General features: G+C 32.9%; 2 protein-coding genes across 10 annotated transcripts in view; one reads left to right on the top strand and one right to left on the bottom strand.

Annotated features, from left to right (window-relative positions):
* Appl (amyloid-beta-like protein) overlaps positions 1 to 27798 on the top strand; it is a 524229-nt gene that overhangs the window by 348497 nt on the left and 147934 nt on the right. The gene's annotated exons all lie outside the window — the stretch shown is intronic.
* Positions 4632 to 10471, bottom strand: LOC142230460 (uncharacterized). The gene is made up of 2 exons (XM_075301095.1): positions 10251 to 10471; positions 4632 to 5463 (listed from the first exon to the last, which is right to left on the bottom strand). The coding sequence occupies exon 2, from the start codon at positions 5443 to 5445 to the stop codon at positions 5137 to 5139; it is 309 nt and encodes a 102-aa protein (XP_075157210.1). The 5' UTR covers positions 5446 to 5463; positions 10251 to 10471; the 3' UTR covers positions 4632 to 5136.

Here is a 27798-nt window from a genome sequence, read left to right as displayed (position 1 = left end):
ATAGAAATAAAATTTTGATAATTTTTTTCTCTTGAAATAAAAATTTGTTCATTTTTCTATAGAAATAAAATTTTGATAATTTTCTCTATTGAAATAACATTTTGACAAAATTTCCTATAGAAATAAAAATTTTACACAATTGGCAATAAAATTCTGAAAAAATTTTCTATAGCAATAAAATTTTGACAAATGTTCCTATAGAAATAAAATTTTGACAACATTTCATATATAAATACAAATTTGATAAAATTTCCTATAGAAATGAAATTTTGACAAAAGTTTCTATAGAAATAAAATGTTGACAAAAATTTTCTAAAGAAATAAAATTTTGACAAAATTTTCTATAGATATAAAAATTTGATCATTTTTTTTATAGAAATAAAATTTTGAAAAAATTTTCTATAGAAATAAAATTATGACAAAATTTTCTATAGAAATAAAATTTTGTTTTGTTTGTTATTGTTGGCTTCTCTTCAATCGTTATTGTTGTTTTTTTTATCTCAGCTTAAAGCCATGCATTGACTAAACTACAAGTGTAGCTTAACCAACAGAGGAAAAGTATGCTTGTCAAATTTATTTGGGCAAAGCCCTATAGACTGCAAGATGGTTGGATGTACAGCTGTTTCGGAATTACCACATTCCTCATCAGCATCCTCTACTTGCAGCAAAACTATCAACCAATTATCAGAATAAATTCGGGTAATTCACTCAACCCAACGTGAACTACACTTGAACCTCCCGAAAAATAGAAATAAAATTTTGAAAAAATTTTCTATAGAAATAAAAATTTGACAAAATTTTCTATAAATATAAATTTTGATAAGATTTTCTATAGAAATAAAACTTTGACAAAATTTTCCATAGAAATAAAATTTGAAAAAATTTTCTATAGAAATAAAATTTTGACCAAAAAAATAAAATTCCTATAGAAATAAAATTTTGACAAAATTACCTATAGAAATAAAAATTTTACAAAATTGACAATAAAATTCTGACAAAATTTTCTATAACAATAAAATTTTGACCAAATTTTCTATAGAAATAAAATTTTGACAAAATTTTCTATACAATAAAATTTTAGACAAAATTTTCTATAGAAATAAAATTTTGAAAAAATTTTCTATAGAATTAAAAATTTGACAAAATTTTCTATAGACATAAAAATTTTACAAAATTGACAATAAAATTCTGACAAAATTTTCTATACCAATAAAATTTTGACAAATTTTCCTATAGAAATAAAATTTTGACAAAATTTCCAATAGAAATAAAAATTTGACAAAATATCCTATAGGAATAAAAATTTGGCAAAATTTTCTATAGAAATAAAATTTTGACAAAATTTTCTATAGAAATAAAATTTTGATAAAATTTTCTACAAACAAAAAAAAAAAATTGACAAAATTTTCGATACAATAAAATTTTTGTCAAAATTTTCTATAGAAATAAAATTTTGACAAAATTTTCTATAGAAATAAAATTTTGACAACATTTCCTATAGAAATACAAATTTGACAAAATTTCCTATAGAAATGAAATTTTGACAAAATATTCTATAGAAACAAAATGTTGACAAAAAATTTTCAATAGAAATAAAATTTTGAAAAAATTTTCTATAGAAATAAAAATTTGACAAAATTTTCTATAGATATAAATTTTGATAAGATTTTCAATAGAAATAAAATTTTGACAAAATTTTCTATAGAAATAAAATTTTGACCAAAAGAAAAAATTCCTATAGAAATAAAATTTTGACAAAATTACCTATAGAAATAAAAATTTTACAAAATTGACAAAAAAATTCTGACAAAATTTTCTATAACAATAAAATTTTGACAAATTTTCCTATAGACATAAAATTTTGACAAAATTTCCTATAGAAATAAAAATTTGACAAAATTTCCTATAGAAATAAAAATTTGGCAAAATTTTCTATAGAAATAAAATTTTGACAAAATTTTCCATAGAAATAAAATTTTGACAAAATTTTCTATAGAAATAAAATATTGACCAAATTTTCTATAGAAATAAAATTTTGACAAAATTTGCTATACAATAAACTTTTTGACAAAATTTTCTATAGAAATAAAATTGTGAAAAAATTTTCTATAGAATTAAAAATTTTACAAAATTGACAATAAAATTCTGACAAAATTTTCTATAGCAATAAAATTTTGACAAATTTTCCTATAGAAATAAAATTTTGACAACATTTCCTATAGAAATAAAATTTTGACAAAATTTCCTATAGAAATAAGCTTTTGATAAAATTTTCTAAAGAAATAATATTTTGACAACATTTTCTATTGAAATAAAATTTTGACAAAATTTTCTATAGAAATAAAATTTTGACAAAATTTTCTATAGAAATAAAATTTTGACAAAATTTTCTATAGAAATAAAATTTTGACAAAATTTTCTATTGAAATAAAATGTTGACAAAATTTCCTATAGAAATAAAATTTTGACAATATTTTCTATAAAAATAAAATTTTGGCAAAATTTTCTAGTAAAATAAAATTGTGACAACATTTTCTATAGAAGTAAAATGTTGACAAAATTTTTTATAAAAATAAAATTTTGACAAAGGTTTCTATAGAAATAAAATTTTGACAAAATTTTCTATAAAAAAATTTTTGACAAACTATCCTAGAGAAATAAAAATTTGACAACATTTTCTATAAAAATAAAATTTTGACAAAATATTCTATAGAAATAAATTTTTGACAAAATTTTCTATAGAAATAAAATTTTGACAAAATTTCCTATAGAAATAAAAATTTGACAAAATTTTCTATAGAAAAATGGGAGCCACCATGGTTTAATGGCTAGCATGCCCGCCTTGCATACACAGGGTCGTGGGTTCGATTCCTGCTTCGACCGAACACCAAAAAGTTTTTCAGCGGTCTATTATCCCACCTCAGTAATGCTGGTGACATTTCTGAGGGTTTCAAAGCTTCTCTAAGTGGTTTCACTGCAATGTGGAACGCCGTTCGGACTCGTCTATAAAAAGGAGGTCCCTTGTCATTGAGCTTAACATTGAATCGGGCAGCACTCTGTGATAAGAGAGAAGTTCACCAATGTGGTATCACAATGGACTGAATAGTCTAAGTGAGCCTGATACATCGGGCTGCCACATAACCGAACCTTCTATAGAAAGTTTTCTATGGAAAGGAATATTTTGAAAAATTTTCATTAGAAATACAATTGTGACAAAATATCCTACAGAAATAAAAATTTGACAAAATTTTCTATAGAAGTAAAATTTTGGCAAAAATATTTTAAAGAAATAAAATTTTTGGCCAAATTTTCTATGGAAATAAAGTTTTGACAAAAGTTTTTATAGAAATAAAATTTTGACAAAATTTTCTATAGAAATAAAATTTTGACAAAGTTTTCTGTAGGAATAACATTTTGACAAAATTTTCTATAGAAATAAAATTTTGACAAAATTTTCTATAGAAATAAAATGTTGACAAAATTTTCTATAAAAATAAAATTTTGACAAAGTTTTCTATATGAATAAAATTTTGACAAAATTTTCTATAGAAAAATTGGAGCCACCGTGGTGCAATGGCTAGCATGCCCGCCTTGCATACACAAGGTCGTGGGTTCGATTCCTGCTTCGACCGAACACCAAAAAGTTTTTCAGCGGTGGATTATCCCAACTCAGTAATGCTGGCGACATTTCTGAGGGTTGCAAAGCTTCTCTAAGTGGTTTCACTGCAATGTGGAACGTCGTTCGGACTCGGCTATAAAAAGGAGGTCCCTTGTCATTGAGCTTAACATGGAATCGGGCAGCACTCAGTGATAAGAGAGAAGTTCACAAATTTGGTATCACAATGGACTGAATACTCTAAGTGAGCCTGATACATCGGGCTGCCACATAACCTAACTTTCTATAGAAAGTTTCCTATGGAAAAGAATATTTTCAAAATTTTTCTTTAGAAATACAATTTTGACAAAATTTCCTATAGAAATAACAATTTTACAAAATTGACAATAAAATTCTGACAAAATTTTCTATAAAACTAAAATTTTGACAAACTTTCCTATAGAAATAAAATGTTGACAAACTTTCCTATAGAAATAAAGTTTTGACAAAATTTCCTATAGAAATAAACTTTTGATAAATTTTTCTAAAGAAATAAAATTTTGACAAAATTTTCTATAGAAATAAAATTTTGATAATATTTCTTATAGAAATAAAAATTTGACAAAATTTTCTATAGAAATAATATTTTGACAACATTTTCTATTGAAGTAAAATTTTGACAAAATTTGCTATAGAAATCAAATTTTTACAAAATTTTCTATAGAAATAAAATTTTGCCAATGTTTTCTATGGAAAAGAGTATTTGAACAATTTTCTTTAGAAACAAAATGTTGACAAAATTTGCTATAGATATAAAATTTTGGCAAAATTTTCTATAGAAATAAAATTTTGGCAAAATATTTGACAATATTTCCTATAGAAATAAAAATTTGACAAAATTTTCTATAGAAATAAAATTTTGGCAACATTTTCTATAGAAATAACAATTTGACAATGAATGCGTGGCATAAAAGTAGAAAAGAAATAAAAAGGCACTGGTTTAGAATTTGAACCAAAATGTATGGGCTTTATTTAATAAATTATTGTTCGTCAAACAATATTTACCTTCGTAGAAGCGAGAGAGTCTCAAAGAGAATGTCAAAAAGCTTGGATGCCGAAAGGCGGGGGTTGATGACATTTGACGTTAGAAAATGTCCTCATTTTCGTACCGAAAGGCAGAAAAGGTATAGACAAATCCTAACGGCGGGATTACACTTGAAAATGATTATATGATTTAACAAAAGCTAAGAAAACGGCATTTGAACTTAAACATTGCCGCCCGCCTTGCAACATCCAGCCAGGTTGCAAAGTTTAAAACATAAATTCATAGTTACACTTAAATAATGAAATAATGAAAGTATACAGGATGTACATTTCAGTTAAAAAAAATGGGCATTTTATTTTAGTTCAATTCTTTTTTTTCTCTTGTTATGGTTTCCATTTCATGTTTCATTTTTTCAAAAACAAATTCATATTTACAAATGTGCTCGTCAAGCACGCGATCGTAAATGGACTCGTTAAGCCCGATCGATTTTTAAATTTCAAATAAATTTGACTCGGAAGAGCCGGGTGTCGAGGACTCGTAAAGTCAGAAGGCTGTTGAAGACTACCTTACACCCAAGTGTGATATGGGGTGGCGAAGCCACAAACAATTCTCCTGGAGGGACCCCAGAAGCCGTCGTCAACGGTTTTTTATTGGTTGCTGTTGCAACATTGTCGGCCAGAATGGCAGAATCAGTAGTCGTACTGATGGTATGTTCATCGGCAAGGGGTGCGATGCTAGAATTAATCTCCCGTTCCTCATCCAACATGGGGACGTCGTCCTCAGACTCTGGAAGGGTAGCAGTCATCTTTGCTATGTTTTCTATCTATGAAAATATAGAAAGATTTCGGAACGGAAAACCAAATTAACATAATGGTCAGGGTGACCAGAAACCGTAGGTCGCCTCACAACTTGTAGTCTGATCTATTGCGATTCGAACGCGGCCATCAAACCAAAGATTTTTCATGTAACAAAAACTAGGGAGGACGCGAGCATAACGCGACAGATAGACCTATGTTAACTCCCTAAAAGACAAGGATGTAATCCATTTGAACAAACTACGACCGTTAGTACCCGGATGAACATCGCGAAGACGACATAATTTCCACGTAGTGGGGAGTAATAGTTCTCGTCGAGAATGTCGTGGACAAATCAAAAGTAGCATGTAAAGTTACCGCTTTCGTAGAAAAGCAGACAGTTTTTTAAATATAACCGTGATAAATAGCGTACTATAGGACAAGATAGCTCAAACTCATGGCGTGTATTGCCCCTTGACCCAGGCGCATTACCCAAATTATGGTACCCCGTCAATACGTCGTCAACGTACATGCACTTCTGTAGGACTTGTACATAAAGAGGAAACCCATTCTCCGTGTCGTCAGCCAAATGCAAAAGTTGTCCAAGCCACTGTCTGTAACTAAAAGTTCCGGATAATATTTGCAGAGAATATCTTAACTGTATTCAATGCAGAAATGTCTAGGACGGGTCAACATATATATGGCGATACATCAGTGTGATATCGCAATTGTACACAAATTTATACAACTTCCACCTCAAAACGAGGAGAAACAAGTCTGATTGTTGAGTCGGACCGACGTGTAAAAATGTCATTCAAGGCAGTGAAAACCAATCGAAGTCAAATTGTCTTTTTATCGGTGGATGACCGGCGATAAGGCAGATAACACATTTTCATTTGTAGGCGTAACCTAAACTGGCCTCATATGGTATAACTGTATATACCCGCGGACAAAGTCGTGGTGAATCGTCTTAATTCATGGTTTTCACAAGAGGGATGCCTAATTTCGAAGAAATTGTGTCAGCCAGGCCGTCCTTGGTTTCCGATTTGTCCGAAGAAATAAGTTTCAAGAGGAAGAGTATCTTCACTCAGAATACCGTCGGGATGTCGTTTTATAATTTTCCTCGCAAAACTTATCTAAATCAGATAAGAGAGGACGTCGGGGAAGCTCTTCTAGTTCCCAAAGTGCGGTGAAGTGTCTCGTGAAGACCATTTTCCTTGGAGAGGTCCACAGTAGTCGTGTAGACAGAAATATTCGAGGAAGGGATAGGACCCGTGACAACCCAGCCGAAGACTGTGTTTTGTGCTAGTAATGATCCCAAAATATTCCTTCGAGTACCGTGCAATAAAATTTTCGGATAAAGATCCGCGCCCAACAGAAGGTCAACAGGACGACAAACAAATAAATTGGGGTCAGCCAAACGTAGATTTGGCATGCTAGACACAATGTCACGATTTAGAGAAAAAGATGGCAGGTTGCCGGAAATGTTCGGAAGAACGTACGCTGTAGTCTCCAGTAGGAGCGACTCATCTAGTGGGGTACCAATGCAAAGTGAACAAAGTTCTCTCGACGTGATCGAAACACTTTGATTCACACCAGAAATTGTAGCCGAAGTCGAAGACGTACTCAGTCCAAGTCGGTTCCGCAATCCTTCCGTAATAAAGGATGATTCCGAAGCGGGATCTATTAAGGCCCTAGCAGAATACGTGATACCCTGGTGAACGATATTCACCATTGCAGTCCCTAATAATACATTTCCAGTACGTGAAGTATGGAATACCTGTCTACTCGACGACCCAGAAACAATGCCAGTCGACGTAGAAGGTTGATCGGCATCCGGTGATGCCACTTCGGTATTTCGCGTAGCCGGTGCGGAAACGACCGGAGTAGTCCTAGGGCTATTCGACATATCACTATGCAAAAGAGTGTGGTGTCTTCTACCACATCTACCGCAATCATATGCGCTGGGACAATCATTTGTCACATGTCTGCGTGACAGACAATTCATACAACACTGATGGCGCTTAATCACATTCATCCTCTCAGGAACTGAAAGATTATGAAACCTAGAACACGTTCTGAGGTGATGCTGTCGTCGACAGAGAACGCATAATCTGTCAGGAGAGGACTGGGAGGAACGAGGCGTACTTGTTGGGGAACGAGGTGCTTTCGCATTCGTGAAATGCGAACGAACTCTTTTGTTGGCCGGAGGCCTGGCGTCAATGCCGCGGATATCCCGAAGACATGTCAATGTCTGGATTCTTTCCGTGAGAAAGAAGTCCAAATCTGACCAAGAAGACAAAGCAGACTTGTCCTTAATACTCTGTTCCCAAAGTGTGACAGTACATTTCGGCAACCTCTGAAGGCATAAAAAGACGAGGATGGGATCCCAATCGTCAGTAGCCACATCGTAGATGGACATTGTCGAAATGCATGTCGAGATACCACGTTGTAACTTCTTCAGTCCTGAACTGGTCTCAGACTCCAAGACTGGCAAATCAAATAATAATTTGAGTTGGTGGTTCACCAGGAGGCGGGTATTATCATAAGTACCCTTTAGCGCCTTCCACGCAAGAGCGAAGCTTCTATGCGTGAGCGGAAATTTCGAAACCACATCGCGAGCTTCACCACTGGTTTTCTTGAGTAAATGACACAATTTTTCAATATCGCTAAGTCGGCTATTGTTAATATATACCGCTGTGAAGAAATCTCTAAATGTTGGCCAATTGAGAAAATCGCCGTCAAAAACATCTATATCACAAGGCGGTAGATTGAGACTATGGGAGGAACTATTGTCTCCCCTAGAACTAACGGAAGAACTGTGTGAGTCATCGGACCTATGAGAAACATTCAAAAGAGATGTTTGGTCCTCCAACCGAGGCGATTTAGCAGAATGCTTAGATGGTGCACGTAGTGCATCCAATTTACCTTGAATTGACTCCATGACATTCAAGTAACAATTATAAGCCACATCATATTTGCCGCCAGCAGCAGCGGCTGCCTCGGTGGCGTTGCTCTGTGTGGAAACAAAGTCAAGACATTCGTCGAATAAGCCCTTAACCTTTTCCCACAATGACTTAGCCTCGGAACCATGACATTCTAGTCTATAGGCGGTGAGATCATTGTCTCGCAAACTGTGAAACTTCGCTTCAAATCGGACTATTGCGTCAGTTGCTCTTGTGAAGGCAGTAAGTGGTGTAGTAGTCATTATGAAAAAGTACTGGAAAATTTAAAGGGCGAAAAAATTGACACGTGATGTCCAAAACTCTTGAAAAGAGTATAAATCGGTTCAAAAAGCTACTTCGATTTGTCGTCGAACAAATGAAAACGCAGTTATTCCTCTCAGTGTATGCGAAAGTTGTATCGTCAACACACAATATTTTTCGCAGTGTACCGAAAGTACTAAAAATGTGAGTAAGGTAACGTGATTACCACAAAAACACAAAAAATGAGATCCGAAACTTTCTCACAGTGTACGGAGTACAACCAATTTTTTACAGTGTATCGTCGATACACCAATTTCCTTACAGTGTATTGGAAATACCAGCTAAAATTAGCTCTGTAATGTAAATTATAAGTATTTTAACTTTTTGTAAAAATTGGCGAAAAATTTCTCCAAGTGTATGAAAACACGTAAAGTGTCTTCCAGTGTATCGTAAATACAAGAAACCCTTTTTCGCGTGGCGAAATATATGCAAAATCTTTATTTGGAAAATATTGCAATATTTTTCCAGTGTACCCTGTGTTCCAAAAGATTTTTGCAAGTGTATCGTGAATACAAAAAATATTTTCAGTGTATCGTAGAATACAAAGAATAATTTTTGCGTGGCGAATTATCGAAAAAAATGAAAACTTTATATATTACGAGAGAGTTTCTCTCAGTGTATATATTATCCAAAATTTCTCCCAGTGTACGTAGATACACAAAATTTGTGCAAGTGTATCGTGAATATCACTTGCAAAATGGAAAAATTACAAAACAATAAAAAGTCGTGAACTTTAGATTGTAAAATATCAACTTGACCGATTGTAGGGTGCACGGACTGTAAGATGCACGCTACCAAACGGTAAGGTCCAACAACAACAATAATATAAAAATCAAAAAAGTTTCGTGGAAACTCAAATATGTCAATATTAAAATAATATAATATATGTATATAAAATACTATTATTTTATTGTTTATATCGACCGACCGTAGGGTACACTACCACGTAACATGAACGATAATAGTAAACGACCGATATCCGTAGGAATCAACAATAAATACTTTTCTCAATTGAACTTGCAAAAAATTATTTTTATAATTTCGCGCCGTAAGCGACCCACGCTAATAAACCAACGTGTATGCAGTTCGAACGTATGTTGGATGTAACACCTGTGTGCGTACGTGTGTATAGCAAGTTGAACGGCAACTGTATAACACTTTACTATTGATGCCTATTGGCAAACCAATGCTTACAACCAATGCAATTGTTTTTGTTTTTTCTATGCCGATCGAAGATCAAAAAACCAAAAGAAAAAACAACAATATGAATGTAATCAAATGGAGAAATACAGCGAAATTGAATTCAACTTTGACGTAGAATATTTGGACGAAAACAAAGTGGAATTAAACGCACTTTTCAACACTTTAATGAGAATGTAACCGGGTATTAAAGACCGACGGATAATTTAATTTTTTCTCGTAGAGATTTAATGTACAACCGATATAAAATACGAGTTGTAAAGCGACCGTAGGCGAGTGTCTATTTCTGTTTTATTTATATTTACACCGAAGGATATGCTCACTTTTTAATTATCACTGAAAGTACATACCTTGGTTGTTGATAATAAAAATATTTGTGTAATAAATTGAAAATGCCTCGTAGAGGATGGTGATCGTCGATCGTTTGTTGTTGTTGTTGATTGGCGTAGCCTTTGCCTTCGAGGAAGAAATAAAAAACACCGAATTAATACTTTCCAACAATTATTCGGCTCGAATGGACCAATGAATGCGTGGCATAAAAGTAGAAAAGAAATAAAAAGGCACTGGTTTAGAATTTGAACCAAAATGTATGGGCTTTATTTAATAAATTATTGTTCGTCAAACAATATTTACCTTCGTAGAAGCGAGAGAGTCTCAAAGAGAATGTCAAAAAGCTTGGATGCCGAAAGGCGGGGGTTGATGACATTTGACGTTAGAAAATGTCCTCATTTTCGTACCGAAAGGCAGAAAAGGTATAGACAAATCCTAACGGCGGGATTACACTTGAAAATGATTATATGATTTAACAAAAGCTAAGAAAACGGCATTTGAACTTAAACAGACAAAATTTTTATAGATATAAACATTTGACAAAATTTTTTTATAGAAATAAAAATTTGACAAAATTTTTTATAGAAATAAAATGTTAACAACATTTTTTATAGAAATAAAATTTTGACAAAGTTTTCTATAGAAATAAAATTTTGACAAAATTTTCTATTAAAAATAAAATTTTGACAAAATTTTCTATAAAAAAAAAATTTTGAAAAAATTTTGTATAGAAATTAAATTTTGACAAAATTTTCTATAGAAATAAAACTTTGACAAAATTTTCTATAGAAATAAAATTTTTGACAAAATTTTCTATAGAAATAAAATTTTGACAAAATTTTCTATAGAAATAAAATTTTGACAAAAATTTCTATAGAAATAAAATTTTCACAAAATTTTCTATAGAAATAAAATTTTGACAAAATATTCTATAAAAATAAAATTTTGACAAAATTTTCTACAAAAATAAAATGTTGACGAAATTTTCTATAGAATAAAATTTTGACAAAATTTTCTATAAAAATAAAATTTTGACAAAATTTTTTATACAAATAAAATTTTGACGAAATTTTCTATAGAAATAAAATTTTGGCAAAATTTTCCATAGAAATAAAATTTTGACAAAATTTTCTATACAAAAAAAATTTAACAAATTTTTATTTCTATAGGAAATTTTGTCAAAATTTTCTATAGAAATAACGTTTTGACAAAATTTTGTATAGAAATACAATTTTGACAAAATTTTCTAAATTTTGATAAAATTTCCTAAATTTTGATAAAATGTTCTAAACTTTCATAAAATTGTGTATAAACCACCATAGATTCTGTTGTAGCAACAGATAAACATTCTAATTCTGATCCTAACATAATTTAACTAAAATTTTGGTTATATTTGGTTTAGTCCTAGCTAAGGGTTTGTTAAACGGATTTTGATTTGTGGAAATAAGAAATTTCCATTACTCTTTCCCAATATCTTATTGCCTATCTCAAGAAAACCACTTCATAACCCAAAATACTTCTGATAATTCCCTACAGAGGCCATATACTATATTTTAATTTCTATGGTTATATTAATCATTAATCATACACCAACCCCTTGATAGCCTCTGTCAAGTAATGGCAAAATAACAAGTGACAGTTTATTTATTTGTGGTTACTTGTATACGACAAATGATGTTAATCACACAAAATATCCTTTGTAACACACACACACATAGTCATGCACTTGCTTTCATAGGGAACTAAATAAAATGTCCATTATATTGACCAAAGTAAATAGACCAAAAATTCATACAAGATTTATTAAGGATTCTGTCAAACACTGGAATAATAACATAACCTTTGTGTAGAATCTAGAGGTTTTGTATTAATATGCAAAAATATAGTTACAAATTTATATTTACCACATATTTTGTCATAGTGCAATGAATTAAAGGATATATGAAATTTCGTATTGGTAATCGTTATTGAAATTAATGCTTATGGAGAACCATAGACATTATTGTACAATTTTAATTATGTTGATAAATGATAGGAATAAATTACGCATATTGATTTATTATTGGTGTTAGATTATATCTAAAATTGAGGCTTCCTTTTGTGATGAAATTACTTTGAGAATATTTAATGTATTATCACTAGATTTTAAATTAAAAGAATAGCTTTGAGCGAAATGACCTTTATTGACATTTGAATTTCAACTTTTTATAGTCAGCTGCTATTGTTTAAAGACATTTGCGTTTTATCAGTAAATATATAAAATGAAATCTAATTTTGTTTGCATAAGGCAAATTGCTTTAATTGTTTAATTTAATTAAAAATAAAGGAGATCTTTTTTCATTTTTTGAAATAATATTACCCTTATTGTAGTTGTTTACTTTAGTTTGAGTAGCTGTTATCTGGTTGTCTGGTTATCTGCTTAGTTGTGTGTGTTTTTCTGTAGTTAGTCTTTGTTATGTACTCATAGAGAAAATAGTTTGATAGTCATTGTGATAGTATTGAAAACAAGAGAGTGAGCTAAAGCGTTGGGAATTACAGGGATTTATTTTATGTGCGTATGATTATGGGGAGGAATTGGGGTGGGGATCTGAAATAATTTAAGTGTTAAAATGATCATTTAGCCAAATATGTTTTTTAACGACTCTTAGAGTGGGTACTATCTTCAGTTTCTGTTAAATAATATTTATTTTATTGTAGTTGTTGCTTTAGTTTGACTATCTGTTTTCTGGTTGGTTGTGTGTGCGGTTTTGCACTTGGTTTGTGTTATGATAGAATTGAGAAAACATTTTGAGAGACATAGAGAGAGTTGTGAAAACAAGAGAGAATATTAGAAAATTTTCATATGCATACAAGGCTGCCAATTTATGGGCATTTTTACGATTTTTTATTCAAAAAATAGCATTTGCCGATTTTTGCTCCGAAAATGACGATATTAGCTCCGTTTAAAATTTTGCTGACAGTTGTCAAGTAAAGAAATTGCAAGTTAGTAAATAAGAATATTAAAGCCTAATTTCGGCATATAGGGGAGCTATATCTAAGTCTGAACAGATTCTTTTGAGCAGGTATATTTTGTACTATAGAAGATTACATTGATAAAGATCGGTTAACAAATAAGGGTTTTATGGCCAAATTAGGGAAATTCGGCCGAACTCGAAAATTGAACCGATTTCGATAAAATTTTGCGTACTTTAAGGATGCTTAAAAAATGAATTTATGTTAAATTTGAAGACGATCGGAGCTTCATACAGGTAATTTTGGATCGATATTGGCATTTTTGCATGGTAGCTGGAGCACTGAATTTGACATCACTTGCCGAATTTCAAACCGAAGAAGTGGAATCTTGAAATCTTGGTTTATCTAATATATGATATAATATCTTAGATAACAATAACTTTTGCATATTTTCAAACCGACATTGTGTTCCGTGATTTCAACATATGAGCGTGCGGACATTGATGAAAATATTGGATATTGTGACATAGTAGCAACACAAAACCTTACAAAATAAGTGGCAAATACAATCGATCTGTAATGGCCAGTAAGCGATATTTTAAATGCAGCAAAAATAGCAGCATCAAAACTAGCTAGATTTGTAGCTAATAACAATTTTACAAATTTCTAGGAACTCATCATCAAAAAACTAGATCTAGCTATGAAAAAAGCTAAATTGGCATCACTGTCATGTTTGGCACTCGTACCAAAAATAAACTACCAAAATTTGAAGAACACTTTACCAACAATTTACCTAGTTAAAAAAAAACAATATTTTGAACATTTTTATCAAACTGAAAAACAGGGTTTTCTCTTCCAAAGAATTTTTTTATTATTTTATTTTAGAAATTTATTTCAGTATTTGCTATAATATTGCAAATATGATCTCTCCAATTAGCGATAATTTTTGTGGGTGTATAAATATTCCTTGAATTGTAAATTTGTCGAATTTGCAATGCTTTAACGATTAAGCTTGCACCATTAAGGGAAAGTTACTACTTTAACAAGGGAGAACTTACTCACACTGGACTTTGACGAATGGACCAATACGAAAATTAAAATGTTTGAAGGTATTGAATATATAGAAATTTTTGTCAAAATTTTATTTCTATAGAAAATTTTGTCAAAATTTTATTGCTGTAGAAAATTTTGCAAAATTTTATTTCTAAAGAAAATTTGGTCAAAATTTTATTTCTATAGAAAATTTGGTCAACATTTTATTTCTATCGAAAAATTTGCCAAAATTTTATTTCCATAGAAAATTTTGGCAAAATTTTATTTCTATAGAAAAATTTGCCAAAATTTTATTTCTATAAGAAGTTTTTCACAATTTTATTTCTATAGAAAATTTTACCAAAATTTTATTTCTATAGAAACATTTGCAAAATTTTATTTCTATGGAAAATTTTGTGAAAATTTTATTTCTTAGTAAGTTTTGTCAAAATTTTATTTTTATAGAAAATTTTGCAGAATCTACCAAAACATTCAGAATTTTATTTCTATAAAGGATTTTGCAATAGAAAGTTTTGTCAAAATTTTAGTTCTATAAAAAATTTTTCCAAAAATTTTTTTTTATAGAAATTTTGCTAAAATTTTATTTCTTTGGAAAATTTTGTCAAAATTTGTTTTCTATAGAAAATTTTATTCTTATAGAAAAATGTGCCAAAATTTTATTTCTTTAGAAAATTTTGCCAAAATTTTATTTTTATAGATAGTTTTGCCAAAATTTTATTGCTATTGAAAATTTTGGCAAAATTTTTATTTCTATAGAAAATTTTGTCAAAATTTTATTTCTATAGAAAATTTTGCCAAAATTTTATTACTATAGAAAATTTTGCCAAAATTTTAGTTCTATAAAAAATGTTTCCAAAAATTTTATTTTACAGAAAATTTTGCTAAAATTTTATTTCTTTGGAAAATTTTGTCAAAATTTGTTTTCTATAGAAAATTTTATTCTTATAGAAAAATTTGCCAAAATTTTATTTCTTTAGAAAATTTTGCCAAAATTTTATTTTTATGGATAATTTTGCCAAAATTTTATTGCTATTGAAAATTTTGCCAAATTTTTTATTTCTATAGAAAATTTTGTCAAAATTTTATTTCTATAGAAATTTTTGCCAAAATTTTATTTCTATCGAAAATATTGTCAAAATTTTATTTCCATAGCAAATATTGTCAAAATTTTGCCAATATTTTCTATAAAAAATTGTTGTAAGGAATATTTTGCCAAAATTTTATTTCTATAGAAAATTTCGTCAAAGTTTTATTTCTATAGGAAATTTTCCAAAAAGAATTAATTTCTGTGCAAAAATTTGTCAAAATTTTATTGCTATGGAATTTTTTTTTTCAAAATTTTATTTCTATTGAAAATGTTGCCAAAATTTTATTTCTATAGAAAATTTTGCCAACATTTTATTTCTATAGAAAATTTTACCAACATTTTATTTCTATAGAAAATATGGCCAACATTTTATTGTTTTAAGAATTAAAAAATTACATATTGTTTCGTTTTTTATGTTTTGTTTATTTTATTCACATTGAAACAGATTGGAATTCTTAAATTTTTCCTTTTTTACTTTTTCTTATTAATAAAAATATTTTAAAACTATAAACCGAAATTTTGTTACTTCTATCTAAAAGAAATTTTTGTGAAATACATTCGTATAAGAAAGAAATTTATTTATTATGAATTTATATGCTTATAGGAAACTTTTTTCTAATTACTAATACTAATACAGGTTTGCTGATACCATATTTTGTGTTTTTAGTATCGATAGAAGGTCCTACTACATTTTAAGGGCTTTGACTTACATCTAAAATCAAAAAATTGATTTTGATAACCCTAATTACAGATCGAATACAAACAAATTTCTCATGTTCTCATTGGGAAAGGATTGAATTTAAATTCAAATATCATAATTATATCAATAATGACAATGCCAAATATCAAAATACCTTGCATTGATTTTTATCTATCGGTTGATATGAAGAACATATTTCTAAAGTACTGCAGTATCCTCTTAACCATTGTCATCATCATCATCATCAATATCGACCATAATTAATGCCGACATTTTTAATACCTGTCTAAAGGACATGCAAAGGTGCATGAGCATATTTTCAATTTATTTTCACCTATTTGCATATAACATAGACCACTCTGCAAAAAAAAAAACAACATCACGAAAAATATATTGATGTCTGAATTGGTATACCCAGCAAACAATGTTGCCAAAAATTATAGGGAAATATAAGGAAATGGAATGCAAAAAAAAATTAAATTTAGTTACTAAACTTAATTAAGTTAGTTTCAATAATTTTAATTTTAATTTTTCTTTAAATTTAGTTTTAACTTTAATTAATTTTTCTTTAAATTTAATTTTTTTAACAGAGATTTATTGAGTTTTATTTTACCTAATATCGAAGACAAATATTGGTTTTATCACCTAAATATTTCGTTGGTGATTTAAATTGATTTACGATTTTTTTATTTTTTTTCAAATCTATATATAAATCCATGGTCTCCTTCACATGCCTACAATAATATTGTCCTTAAACAGTTTTATACACACACACAGACACATATATAAATCAATGAAAACAACAATTACACTCTGACACTTGAGCGCAAAACAAAACACTCATGCTCAGATTAAAATGCGATTATTCATTGAGGTGTGAGAGGAAAATTCCACTACCACATTGCCCAGGATATACATACAATGGAATAAGCAAACAAGGATATTTATAAGTGGTGTGAGTAGGTTATATGAATAATGTAACATTGTTTTACGCACATATACACACCCATACACACACTCATAGACATGCAATCTACTGCATGTTGAGAAGAGCTCAGCAAATATATAAACATTTACTATGGCATTTGCATTTACACGCATATACACACACATGGAGCATATATTTCAACCGTCGAACGGAACGGACGTGTTTTTTTAATAGCGGATAAAATCATCGTAATAAGTACCTACTACGAATTTCAAGTGTGGTGGGATATTAGGCCACCATGCAGAGAAATTCAAAGACATCCACTGGGTTGCTAACTTCAGGGCCCAGTGGACGGGTATCGACTGGAGTTATAAATTTGGGCAATGACCAAGAGTTAGGCCCAATTAGTCGACCTGTAGACGGGTCGACAGGTAGCGACAATTTGACAAGTCGGACCTTTTCCAAGGTAACGGCATCAAAAGGAGGTAATCCCTCAAGAAAGAGATTCAAAGAACGCAGAAATGCTTTGTTTATCCTAAAGAAATTTGGATCAGTCGACCCAAGCACGTTGTCGGCTAAACAAAGCGATTCCTTAAAATGGGCTCAAGGAATTCTTGAGGCTGGAAAAAGGGAACGATCACCGGATGAGCTGCCATCCTCCAAAAGGGATCAACGATCGTTTGCCTCAGTTGCTAAAGACAGCCTTGTGATGGCTATCATAAATAAAGGAGCATTGGACGGTATGGTTCCAAAGCAAAAATGGGGGGAAATTGAGAATGCTTTGTCTGGCGTCTACTCACAGGTGCTGGAAAAGTTTCCCGGCCCAGATCCTCGACACCAAGAGGCTGGTTGGTATCAAGGACGATTTAAGCTAGTCGCATTTGAGGACCAGAGGTCTATAGAATGTTTTAAAGCTGCTCTGATACTAATTGGTGAAGTTTGGGAAGGAGCTGCTCTAGAGTTAGTCGAGAAGAAAGACATACCGGCTAGACCAAGAGCACATGCGTGGATACCTGCAAACCCTCCTGACCCTGAATCTATTTTAAATAGACTGAAACAATGCAATCCAGATCTTCCAACAGCTGATTGGAAGGTTGGCCGTTTGGATGAAGTGGATGGGCCAAGACGGCATGCAGTGTTTATATTGAACACTCAGTCTTTGCCACATCTAGCAAAGTCCCAGGGCCGTGTATGTTATGGCTTTCATTATATCCAAATGAAGGTGTATAAAAACGATCAGCTAAAGGATTCAGAAATGGACAAGCCTCTGTCTGAATCAGAAGTAAGCGGATCCTCTTGCGAAGTCGAGGGGGATACCAAGACATTTGAAGGCATGGATAGATACCGTATGCGTGAGGAGGCTTCTACTGCATCAGAACTCACCAAAGTTGAACCTATGGTTATTGCGAGAGTCACCGATATCTCTGAAGAGGACATTCTTGATGACTCGATTGAAGCGGCTGATGTGACGGTTGTTGAAAATCTCGATGGTCCTACGGATCCTCCAGATAAATCTTCATCATTGTAAGGCTGCATGTGCTGCCTTAAAAGTTCTCCTGATGAAAGGGGACATAGATATAGTTCTTATTCAAGAACCATATGTTTATAAAAACAAAATATGTGAATTAAGTACTCCGGGGTTCAAACTATTGCAGTATACTGGTAATGATGTAAATCGAGCCTGTATAATTGCTAAAAACGAGCTCAACTTGTTTCTGCTTCCTTCAATGTGCAATACAGACACTGTCGTTGCAAGTTTAGAAATAGCCAAATGCAAATATTGGGTATCTTCGGTCTACATGGGACATGACAGGGAGATGCCTCCATATGCCGTTAAGACCTTAGTGGAGGAGTCACTGAAAACAAAGACGAAACTCATTATGGGATGCGATGCGAATGCACATCATAGTATATGGGGAAGTAGTGATACTAATGCAAGGGGAGAGTCGCTAATAGAGTTTATTTTGCGTACTAATCTGGTAGTTTGCAACAAGGGAGATGTCCCAACCTTTGTCACTAAAAACAGGCAAGAGGTTTTGGACATCACCTTGGCCTCGCAAGAACTGAATGAAATGATATCTGAGTGGCAGGTTTTAAGTGAACACAGCTTCTCAGATCATCGCTACATCAGTTTCAAATTTGATGTTCATATCACCAAGATCATATTTCCGCCAAATGTTAGGAAAGCTGACTGGAATAGGTATAGGGAATCGTTCAATATGATGATACCGGAAATAACAGAAACAAATATGAGAAATGTGCAAGATATCGAACACGCAGTGGAGCGGATTACTAGGGCCTTCAACATCTCACTGAAAGCTGCATGCCCTAGAGGAAAGCCAAGGGGGAAACATCGACCATCATGGTGGTCTACGGAATTAAGTAATATGAGGAAATCCTGCAGGAAGCTCTTTAACAAGGCAAAGTCCACCAGAGCCCCTGAGGACTGGGACGCTTACAAGAAGAATCTGAGAGGATACAAGCGAGAACTGAGAAAGGCTCAGCATAACTCTTGGAATGCTTACTGCAGCAGTATTGAGAATACGTCCGAGGCTTCCAGACTACGGAAGGTTCTAGCATCCGCCAACTCCGCTCCAGGTTTCATTAAAACATCGGAGGGCAATTGGACAACGTCCAGTGAGGAGACGCTGGAGGTACTATTGGACACACATTTTCCTGGAAATCAGACGGTTGAACCATGTACTGGCGGTGCCACAGTTGCTCAGCGGTCGTTTCCTGTCGAGGAAATTGTATCGGAAACTAGAATAAGATGGGCGCTAAATAGCTTTGGACCATTCAAATCCCCTGGACCTGATGGAATTACTCCGGCGGAGTTACAAGCTGTAACTGACAAAATTATCCCCTGGTTGTCGGTGATATATAAAGGATGTATCAACTTATCATATATCCCAGGAAAGTGGAGGGAAACAAAAGTCGTTTTCATACCTAAAGCGGGAAAAGCCTCTCACTCGAGGGCGAAGGATTTCCGACCAATCAGCTTATCATCATTCCTACTTAAGACTCTGGAGAGGATGATAGATATTTATCTTAGAACTAGCATCGATTCAAGTTTGTTCTCGAAACGACAGCATGCATACTCGAAGGGCAGGTCTACTGAGACCGCACTACATGAACTAGTCAGCTTTATTGAAAGCTCACTATCTGTCAAAGAATACACAATCGTGGCGTTTCTAGACATCGAAGGGGCGTTCAATAATGTCCATCCGAGGTCGATATTAAATGGACTGACAACTCTGAATGTTGATCCATGTATACTCAGGCTGTTAGACGAACTGCTAATGAAGAGACGTATTTCAGCCACACTAGGACAAGCAAACATACAAAAGTATGTGAACAGAGGCACTCCCCAAGGAGGAGTTCTATCACCTCTTCTTTGGAATGTTGCTATAAATAGCCTTCTGGTTACTCTAGAAAAAGAAAGGATAAAAGTGGTGGCATACGCAGATGATGTAGCTCTGGCAGTCAGGGGAAAATTCCCATCCACAATCAGAGATATTATTCAGAGGGCCCTCCGGATGACTGAACAATGGGCGAAAGACAATGGTCTTGGGGTAAATCCTGCAAAGACAGAATTAGTCATGTACTGCAAAGATCGCAAGGCTCCCACGGTTAGGCCTATTTCCTTAGGGGGTATTGAAATTCCCTTTGGTGAGTGTGCAAAATACCTTGGCGTTATTTTGGACAGGAAGCTGAACTTTAAGCTTAATATTGAAGAAAGGGCGAGGAAGGCAACTGTAGCTTTGTACTCGTGCAAAAAGGCAATAGGAAAAAAGTGGGGACTAAAACCAAAAATTGTGCATTGGCTATACACGGCAGTGGTTAGACCTATAATGCTATATGGTGTTGTAGTCTGGTGGCCGGCACTTCAGAAACCGACTGGTTTAGATAAAGTTCAGCGTATGGCGTGTTTGTGTATTTCAGGCGCATTCAGCAAGACAGGAACAAATTCCCTTAATGTCATGATGCATCTATTGCCTTTAGACATTTTGGCCAAACAGTCAGCTGCAACAACGGCTGTGCGGTTGCGCGAACTATCGCTGTGGTCGGAAAATGGTTACGGTCACAGTTCTGTCCTCAAAATAATGTCAGATGTGCCTAACGTAGTGGATTACACTTTGGCGAGTCCACTTTTCGACAAAAAGTTTGAGACTCTAATCCCCAACAGTGAGGCGTGGTGCACACAGACCCCGGGGAATAAAGAATATATAGATTTCTACACTGATGGCTCCAAATTGGATGGACAAGTGGGTTTCGGAGTATATTCTAATGATCTGGAACTTCAAATAGCGAAAAGATTACCTAATCACTGTAGTGTTTTTCAGGCTGAAATATTAGCAATAAGAGAGGTGGCGAATTGGCTGAGAAGTAATGTTCCAAAAAATGTGGGCATTAATATATACTCAGACAGTCAACCTGCAATAAAATCCTTGGACTCTGTGTTCCTCAACTCGAAAACGGCCATCGATTGCCGCAAATCTCTCAATGAGATGGCTGAGCAGTACAATATTCACCTAATATGGGTGCCTGGCCATAGGAACATACCGGGGAACTGCGAAGCGGATGAGTTGGCAAGGCTAGGGACTACCTTACATATTCCAGGGGAACTAGAATTTGTTGGTATGCCCCTAGCTACCTGCAAGCTCATGCTGCGTGAGAAGGCTGTTATGATGGCAAATGTTCGATGGGAGAATTGCAAGGGTTGTAACGACACCAAGCAAATATGGCCCCATTTCAACTTAAACCGCACACTAGATATGCTAATGTTCTCGAGACGTCAGGTATCACTCCTGATATCTGCTATAACGGGTCGCTGCCTGATAGGAGATTTTGCAAAAACTATTGGCGCGAAGTATAATGACTATTGTATGAGCTGTCATGATGCTGAGGAAAAAGAATCAATTAAACACCTCTTGTGTGAGTGTCCTGCATTTTGTGTAAAGCGCAAACAACTTTTAGGAGCATATAGCTTCAGATTACTGGCGGATCTGGAAAACGTTAACTTAAGCAGTCTGCTAATATTTTTGGAACAATCTGGTTGGTTCAACAAAGAAAAATAATCAAGAAGGTTCAGCGGTTAAAACTAGAAGTGCCCATATGTAATAGGTACTTTTAGTTAATGTGGTATCACAATGGACTGAATAGTCTAAGTGAGCCTGAATCTTAATGGGGCTGCCACTTTAACCTAACCTAACCTATTGAAACAGATCACCACTTGCTGAGAGTGTTATAAAAGCCCATATCCCACACCATTGCACTATGGGGAATTATTGACCCATTTTTGAAAAATGGTAAAGGATTGAACTGGAATTAAAGAAAATATCTGAAAAATTCTTAAGATGACATATTTCTGTTTTTTTATTACCCTCAACCATAGGATGGGGGAACATTAACTTTGTCATTCCGTTTGTAACACATCGAAATATTGCTCTAAGACCCCATAAAGTATATATATTCTGGGTCGCGGCGAAATTCTGAGTCGATCTGAGCATGTCCGTCCGTCCGTCCGTCTGTTGAAATCACGCGAACTTCCGAACGAAACAAGCTATCGACATGAAACTTGGCACAAGTAGTTGTTATCGATGTAGGTCGGATGGTATTGAAAATGGGTCATATCGGTCCACTTTTACGTATAGCCCCCATATAAAGGGACCCTCAGATTTGGCTTGTGGAGCCTCTAACAGAAGCATATTTCATCCGATCCGGCTGAAATTTGGCACATAGTGTTGGTATATGGTCTCTAACAACCACGCGAAAATTGGTCCACATCGGTCCATAATTATATATAGCCCCCATATAAACCGATCCCCAGATTTGGCTTGCGGAGCCACAAAGGGAAGAAAATTTCATCCGATCCGGCTGAAATTTGGTACATGATGTTGGTATATGGTCTCTAACAACCATGCAAAAATTGGTCCATATCGGTCCTTAATTATATATAGCCCCCATATAAACCGATCCCCAGATTTGGCTTGTGGAGCCTCTAAGAGAACCATATTTCATCCGATCCGGCTGAAATTTGGTACATGGTGTTGGTATATGGTCTGTAACAATCATGCAAAAATTGGTCCACATCGGTCCATAATTATATATAGCCCCCCCCCCCCCCCCCATATAAACCGATCCTAAGATTTGGCTTGCGAAGTCTCCAAGAGAAGCAAATTTCATCCAATCCGATTGTAATTTGGAACATGGTGTTAGTATATGATCTTTAACAACCGTGCCAGAATTGGTCCATAACGGTCCATAATTATATATAGGCCCCATAGAAAACGTTCTCCAGATTTGACCTCCGGAGCCTCTTGGAGGAGCAAAATTCATCCGATCCGGTTCAAATTTGGAACGTAGTGTTAGTATATGGTCGCTAAGGACCATACCAAAATTGGTCCAATCACACAAAAATTGGTCCATATCGGTTTATAATCACGGTTGCCACTAGAGCCAAAAATAATCTACCAAAATTTTATTTCTATAGAAAATTTTGTCAAAATTCTATTTCTAGAGAAAATTTTGTTAAAATTTTATTCCGTTCATAATAAAATTTTCATCATTGCTACAATTTTATTTCTATAGAAAATTTTGTCAAAATTTTATTTCGATAGAAAATTTTGTTCAAATTTTATTCGGTTCATAATCAGGTTGCCACTCGAGCCAAAAAATAATCTACCAAGATTTTATTTCTATAGAAAATTTTGTCAAAAGTTTATTTCTATAGAAAATTTTGTTAAAATTTTACTGCTGTAGAAATTCTTGTCAAAATTTTCTTTCTATAGAAAATTTTGTGAAAATTTAATTTCTATAGAAAATTTTGTTAAAATTTTATTTCTATAGAAAATTTTGATATAATTTTATTTCTGTAGAAAATTTTGTCAAAATTTTATGTCTACTTTGTCAAACTGAATTATATACGTATTGGATCGATCTTTTTTGATTTAATATATACCACGTATGGACTTACATACAATTTAGAAGATGGAGTTAGGAGGTGTTAAGATACCTTGCCATCGGCAAGCGTTACCGCAACTTAAGTAATTCGATTGTGGAATGCAGTGTTTAGAAGAAGTTTCTACGCAATCCATGATGGAGGGTACATAAGCTTCGGCCTGGCCGAACTTACGGCCGTATATACTTGTTTTTTTTTTTTTATACGCTCCACCATAGGATGGGGGGGTATATTAACTTTGTCATTCCGTTTGTAACACATCGAAATATTGCTCCAAGACCCCATAAAATATATATACTCTGGGTCGTGGTGAAATTCTGAGTCGATCTGAGCATGTCCGTTCGTCCGTCCATTCGTCCGTCTGTTGAAATCACGCTAACTTCCGAACGAAACAAGCTATCGACTTGAAACTTGGCACAAGTAGTTGTAATTGATATAGGTCAGAGGTTATTGCAAATGGGCCATATCGGTCCACTTTTACGTATAGCCCCCATATAAACGGACCCCCAAATTTGGCTTGCGGTTCCTCTAAGAGAAGCAAATTTCATCCGATCCGGCTGAAATTTGGTACATGGTGTTAGTATATGGTCTCTAACAACCATGCAAAAATTGGTCTACATCGGTCCATAATTATATATAGCCCCCATATAAACCGATCTCCCGATTTGGCTTTCGGAGCCTCTAAGAGAAGCAAATTTCATCCGATCCGGCGGAAATTTAGTACATGGCGTAAGTATAGGATCTCTAACAACTACGCAAAACTTGGTCCCCATCGGTCCATAATTATATATAGCCCTCATATAAACCGATTCCCCGATTTGGCTTGCGGAGCCTCTAAGAGAAGCAAATTTCATGCAATCGGGCTGATATTGGGTACACGGTTTTAGTATATGGTCCCTAATGACCATGCAAAAATTGGTCCACATTGGTGCATAATTATATATAGCCCCCATATAAACCGATCCCCAGATTTGACCTCCGGAGCCCCTTGGAAGAGCAAAATTCATCCGATTCGGTTGAAATTTGGTACGTGATGTTAGTATATGGTATCCAACAACCATGCAGGAATTGGTTCATATCAGTCCATAATTATATATAGCCCCATTGTAAACCGATCCCCAGATTTGCCCTCCGGTGCCTTTTGGAGAAGCAAAATTCATCCGATCTGGTTGAAATTTGGTACGTGGTGGTAGTATATGATACTTAACAACCATGCCAAAAGTGGTCCATATCAGTCCATAATCATATATAGCCCCCATATAAACCGATCCCGAGATTTAGTTTTGGAGCCTCTTGGAGGAGCAAATCTCATCCGAGCCAGTTGAAATTTGGTACATTGTGCTAGTATATGGCCGTTAACAACCATGCCTAACTAGGTCCATATCGGTTAATAGTTATAACATATATAGCCCTCAGATAAATCGATCCCCAATCACACAAAAATTGGTCCATATCAAGTTCATAATTGTATATAGGCCCCCCTAATAAGCCACCCCCATATTTCAATACTGGCTCTCTACGTACCGTGCAAAAGTCCATATCGATTCGTAATTATTTGTAGACTTACCTACACATACCTTTTTTGTCTAATATATACCACGTATGGACTAACTCACAATTTAGAAAACGATGTTAAGAAGTTTTAAGATACCACAACCCAAGTAATTCGATTGTGGATGACAGTCTTTCGTAAAAGTTTCTACGCAATCCATGGTGGAGGGTATATAAGATTCGGTCTGGCCGAACTTACGGCCGTATATACTTGTTCTCATACATTTAATAAAATTTAATAAATTTTATTTTTTTTTTTGTTTTTTCTATAACGATTATAAAATATGTATCTGCATTATGTTTTATATGTACTGCATCAGGTATATTATTCTTATATAAATTGTATTAAAAATTTCTTTGGCTGTTGATAGTCATTATTTGATTTTATCGTTTATATACAAAAGGCACATGTATTTTATGATAATTTTAACCTTAATCATAAAACCCAAACAACACGTTTGTCACAAAATGACAAAACCCATAAAAATCTGTTGAGGGTTATGACGACAATGAGGCCTGTTATAATAATAATGATAATGATGATAACGATAACGATAATGATGATGGTGCTACTGATATGTTTTTCATCCTCTATAACCTTCCAGGCATGTTGCATAAAATTAACCACAATTTTTAATTTATTACAATCATATCATAGCCAGAATCGGTTACCAAAGGACTTCTACTTCAATTGTGGGGAATGGGTTGGTTGGGAAAATATTAAAAATATAATTAATATCAAATTATAACCACTAAGATGCTTTTGTTGTTGTTATTTAAATTTATTATTTATTATTCCAATCAATTGCCTTTACAATGCATATTTTCTGAATAATTTTAATAATGGTGGGGGGGAAAATAAAAGCAATAAATTTACATATACTTGATTTTATGAATTAGTAAAAATGATTTTTAAAAAACATTTTTCATTGCAAAAGACACAGTGGTTGAAAAAGTTTGATGAAAAATCAGCTTTACCCCTAAAACAATGGGAAATATTGATAATAGAGAGATACAACTCCAGAGATAAAGAGAAATGCTATGATATTCACACACATTTTTCATTTTCAAAATTAAGAGCAATATGAAAAGAAATTCTTTAAGAGAACTCTCAAAGAACATGACAAAGATAAATAGCGCGAGAGAAATATAATGATTTCTATACATGTTTCAAGATTAAAATTGAGAGCAGCTTTTAAAATAATTTACTCTCGCTATCGAGAGAGAGAGAGGAGAGAGAGAGAGAGAGAGAGAGAGAAATATAATGATATTTCCACACACACATTCCAACCTTAAAATTAAAAGCACATATTGAGATATGTTCCTTAAGAGGACTCTCTGTAATTGCTACATGACAGGGGTGAAAAGGACTTGAGAAAATTGATAGCAGACATCAAAGTAATTTTCAGTTTCTCCCAATCTCAAGAGATAGAGAGGGAGACAGTGAGATATATAATAAACTCTACACACATATTTCAAATTTGAGAACAAATATCGGGGCAACTCTACACACATTTTTCAACTTCAATATTGAGAGCAAATATTAAAGTAACTTCCTCACACTAGAGATAAAGAGAATGTGATAAAATCTTAACACATTTTTCAACTTCAATATTGAGATCAAATATCAAGGCAAATATAAACGAAATTGAGAATATGTACACGGTTGCCCCTCGTTCCAAAACGAATCTAAACACAATTTGAAGAAAATATTATCACAATCTCCCAAATTTAAACAAATCCTATTTAAAGTTTTTGATCAAATTTTTATGGTTAGTATGAAAAAAATTATTTTTCTTCAAATGAATGAAAAATTGTTTTAAACTTTTGTTTCTATAGAAAATTTTCTCAAAATTTTATAGATTTTTTTTCCAAAATTTAATTTCTATAGAAAATCTTTCCAAATTATATTTCGAGAGAAAATGTTCTCAACATTTTATTTCTATATGAAATTTTTTAAAACGTGTATTTTTGTACAAAATTTTCTCATAATTTTATTGTAACATTAAATGATTTTATTTCTATACAAAATTTTCTCAAAATTCTATTTCTATAGAAAAATTGGTCAATTTTTTATTTATATAAAAGATGTGGTCAACATTTTATTTATATGAAAAATGTGGCCAATATTCTTCTCATATAGAAAATGCAGTCAAAATATTATTTCTATAGAAAATTTTATGCAGATTTAATTTCTATAGAAAATTTTGTCAAAATTTTAGTTTATAGAAAATTTTGTCAAAATTTTATTTCTTTAGAAAATTTTGCCAAAATTTTATTTCTATAGAAAATTTTGCCAAAATTTTATTTCAATAGAAAAGCTTGTCAAAATGTTA

The sequence above is a fragment of the Haematobia irritans genome, chromosome 3, assembly GCF_050003625.1.
Source record: "Haematobia irritans isolate KBUSLIRL chromosome 3, ASM5000362v1, whole genome shotgun sequence".
In the NCBI taxonomy this organism is placed as follows: Eukaryota; Metazoa; Arthropoda; class Insecta; order Diptera; family Muscidae; genus Haematobia; species Haematobia irritans.
The sequence above is the reverse complement of the archived record's forward strand: the minus strand, read 5'-3'. Positions and strand labels throughout refer to the sequence as shown.

Coding starts and splice junctions, on each gene's coding strand:
- LOC142230460 (XM_075301095.1), bottom strand. CDS start 5,445: ATGACTGCTACCCTTCCAGAGTCTGAGGACGACGTCCCCATGTTGGAT.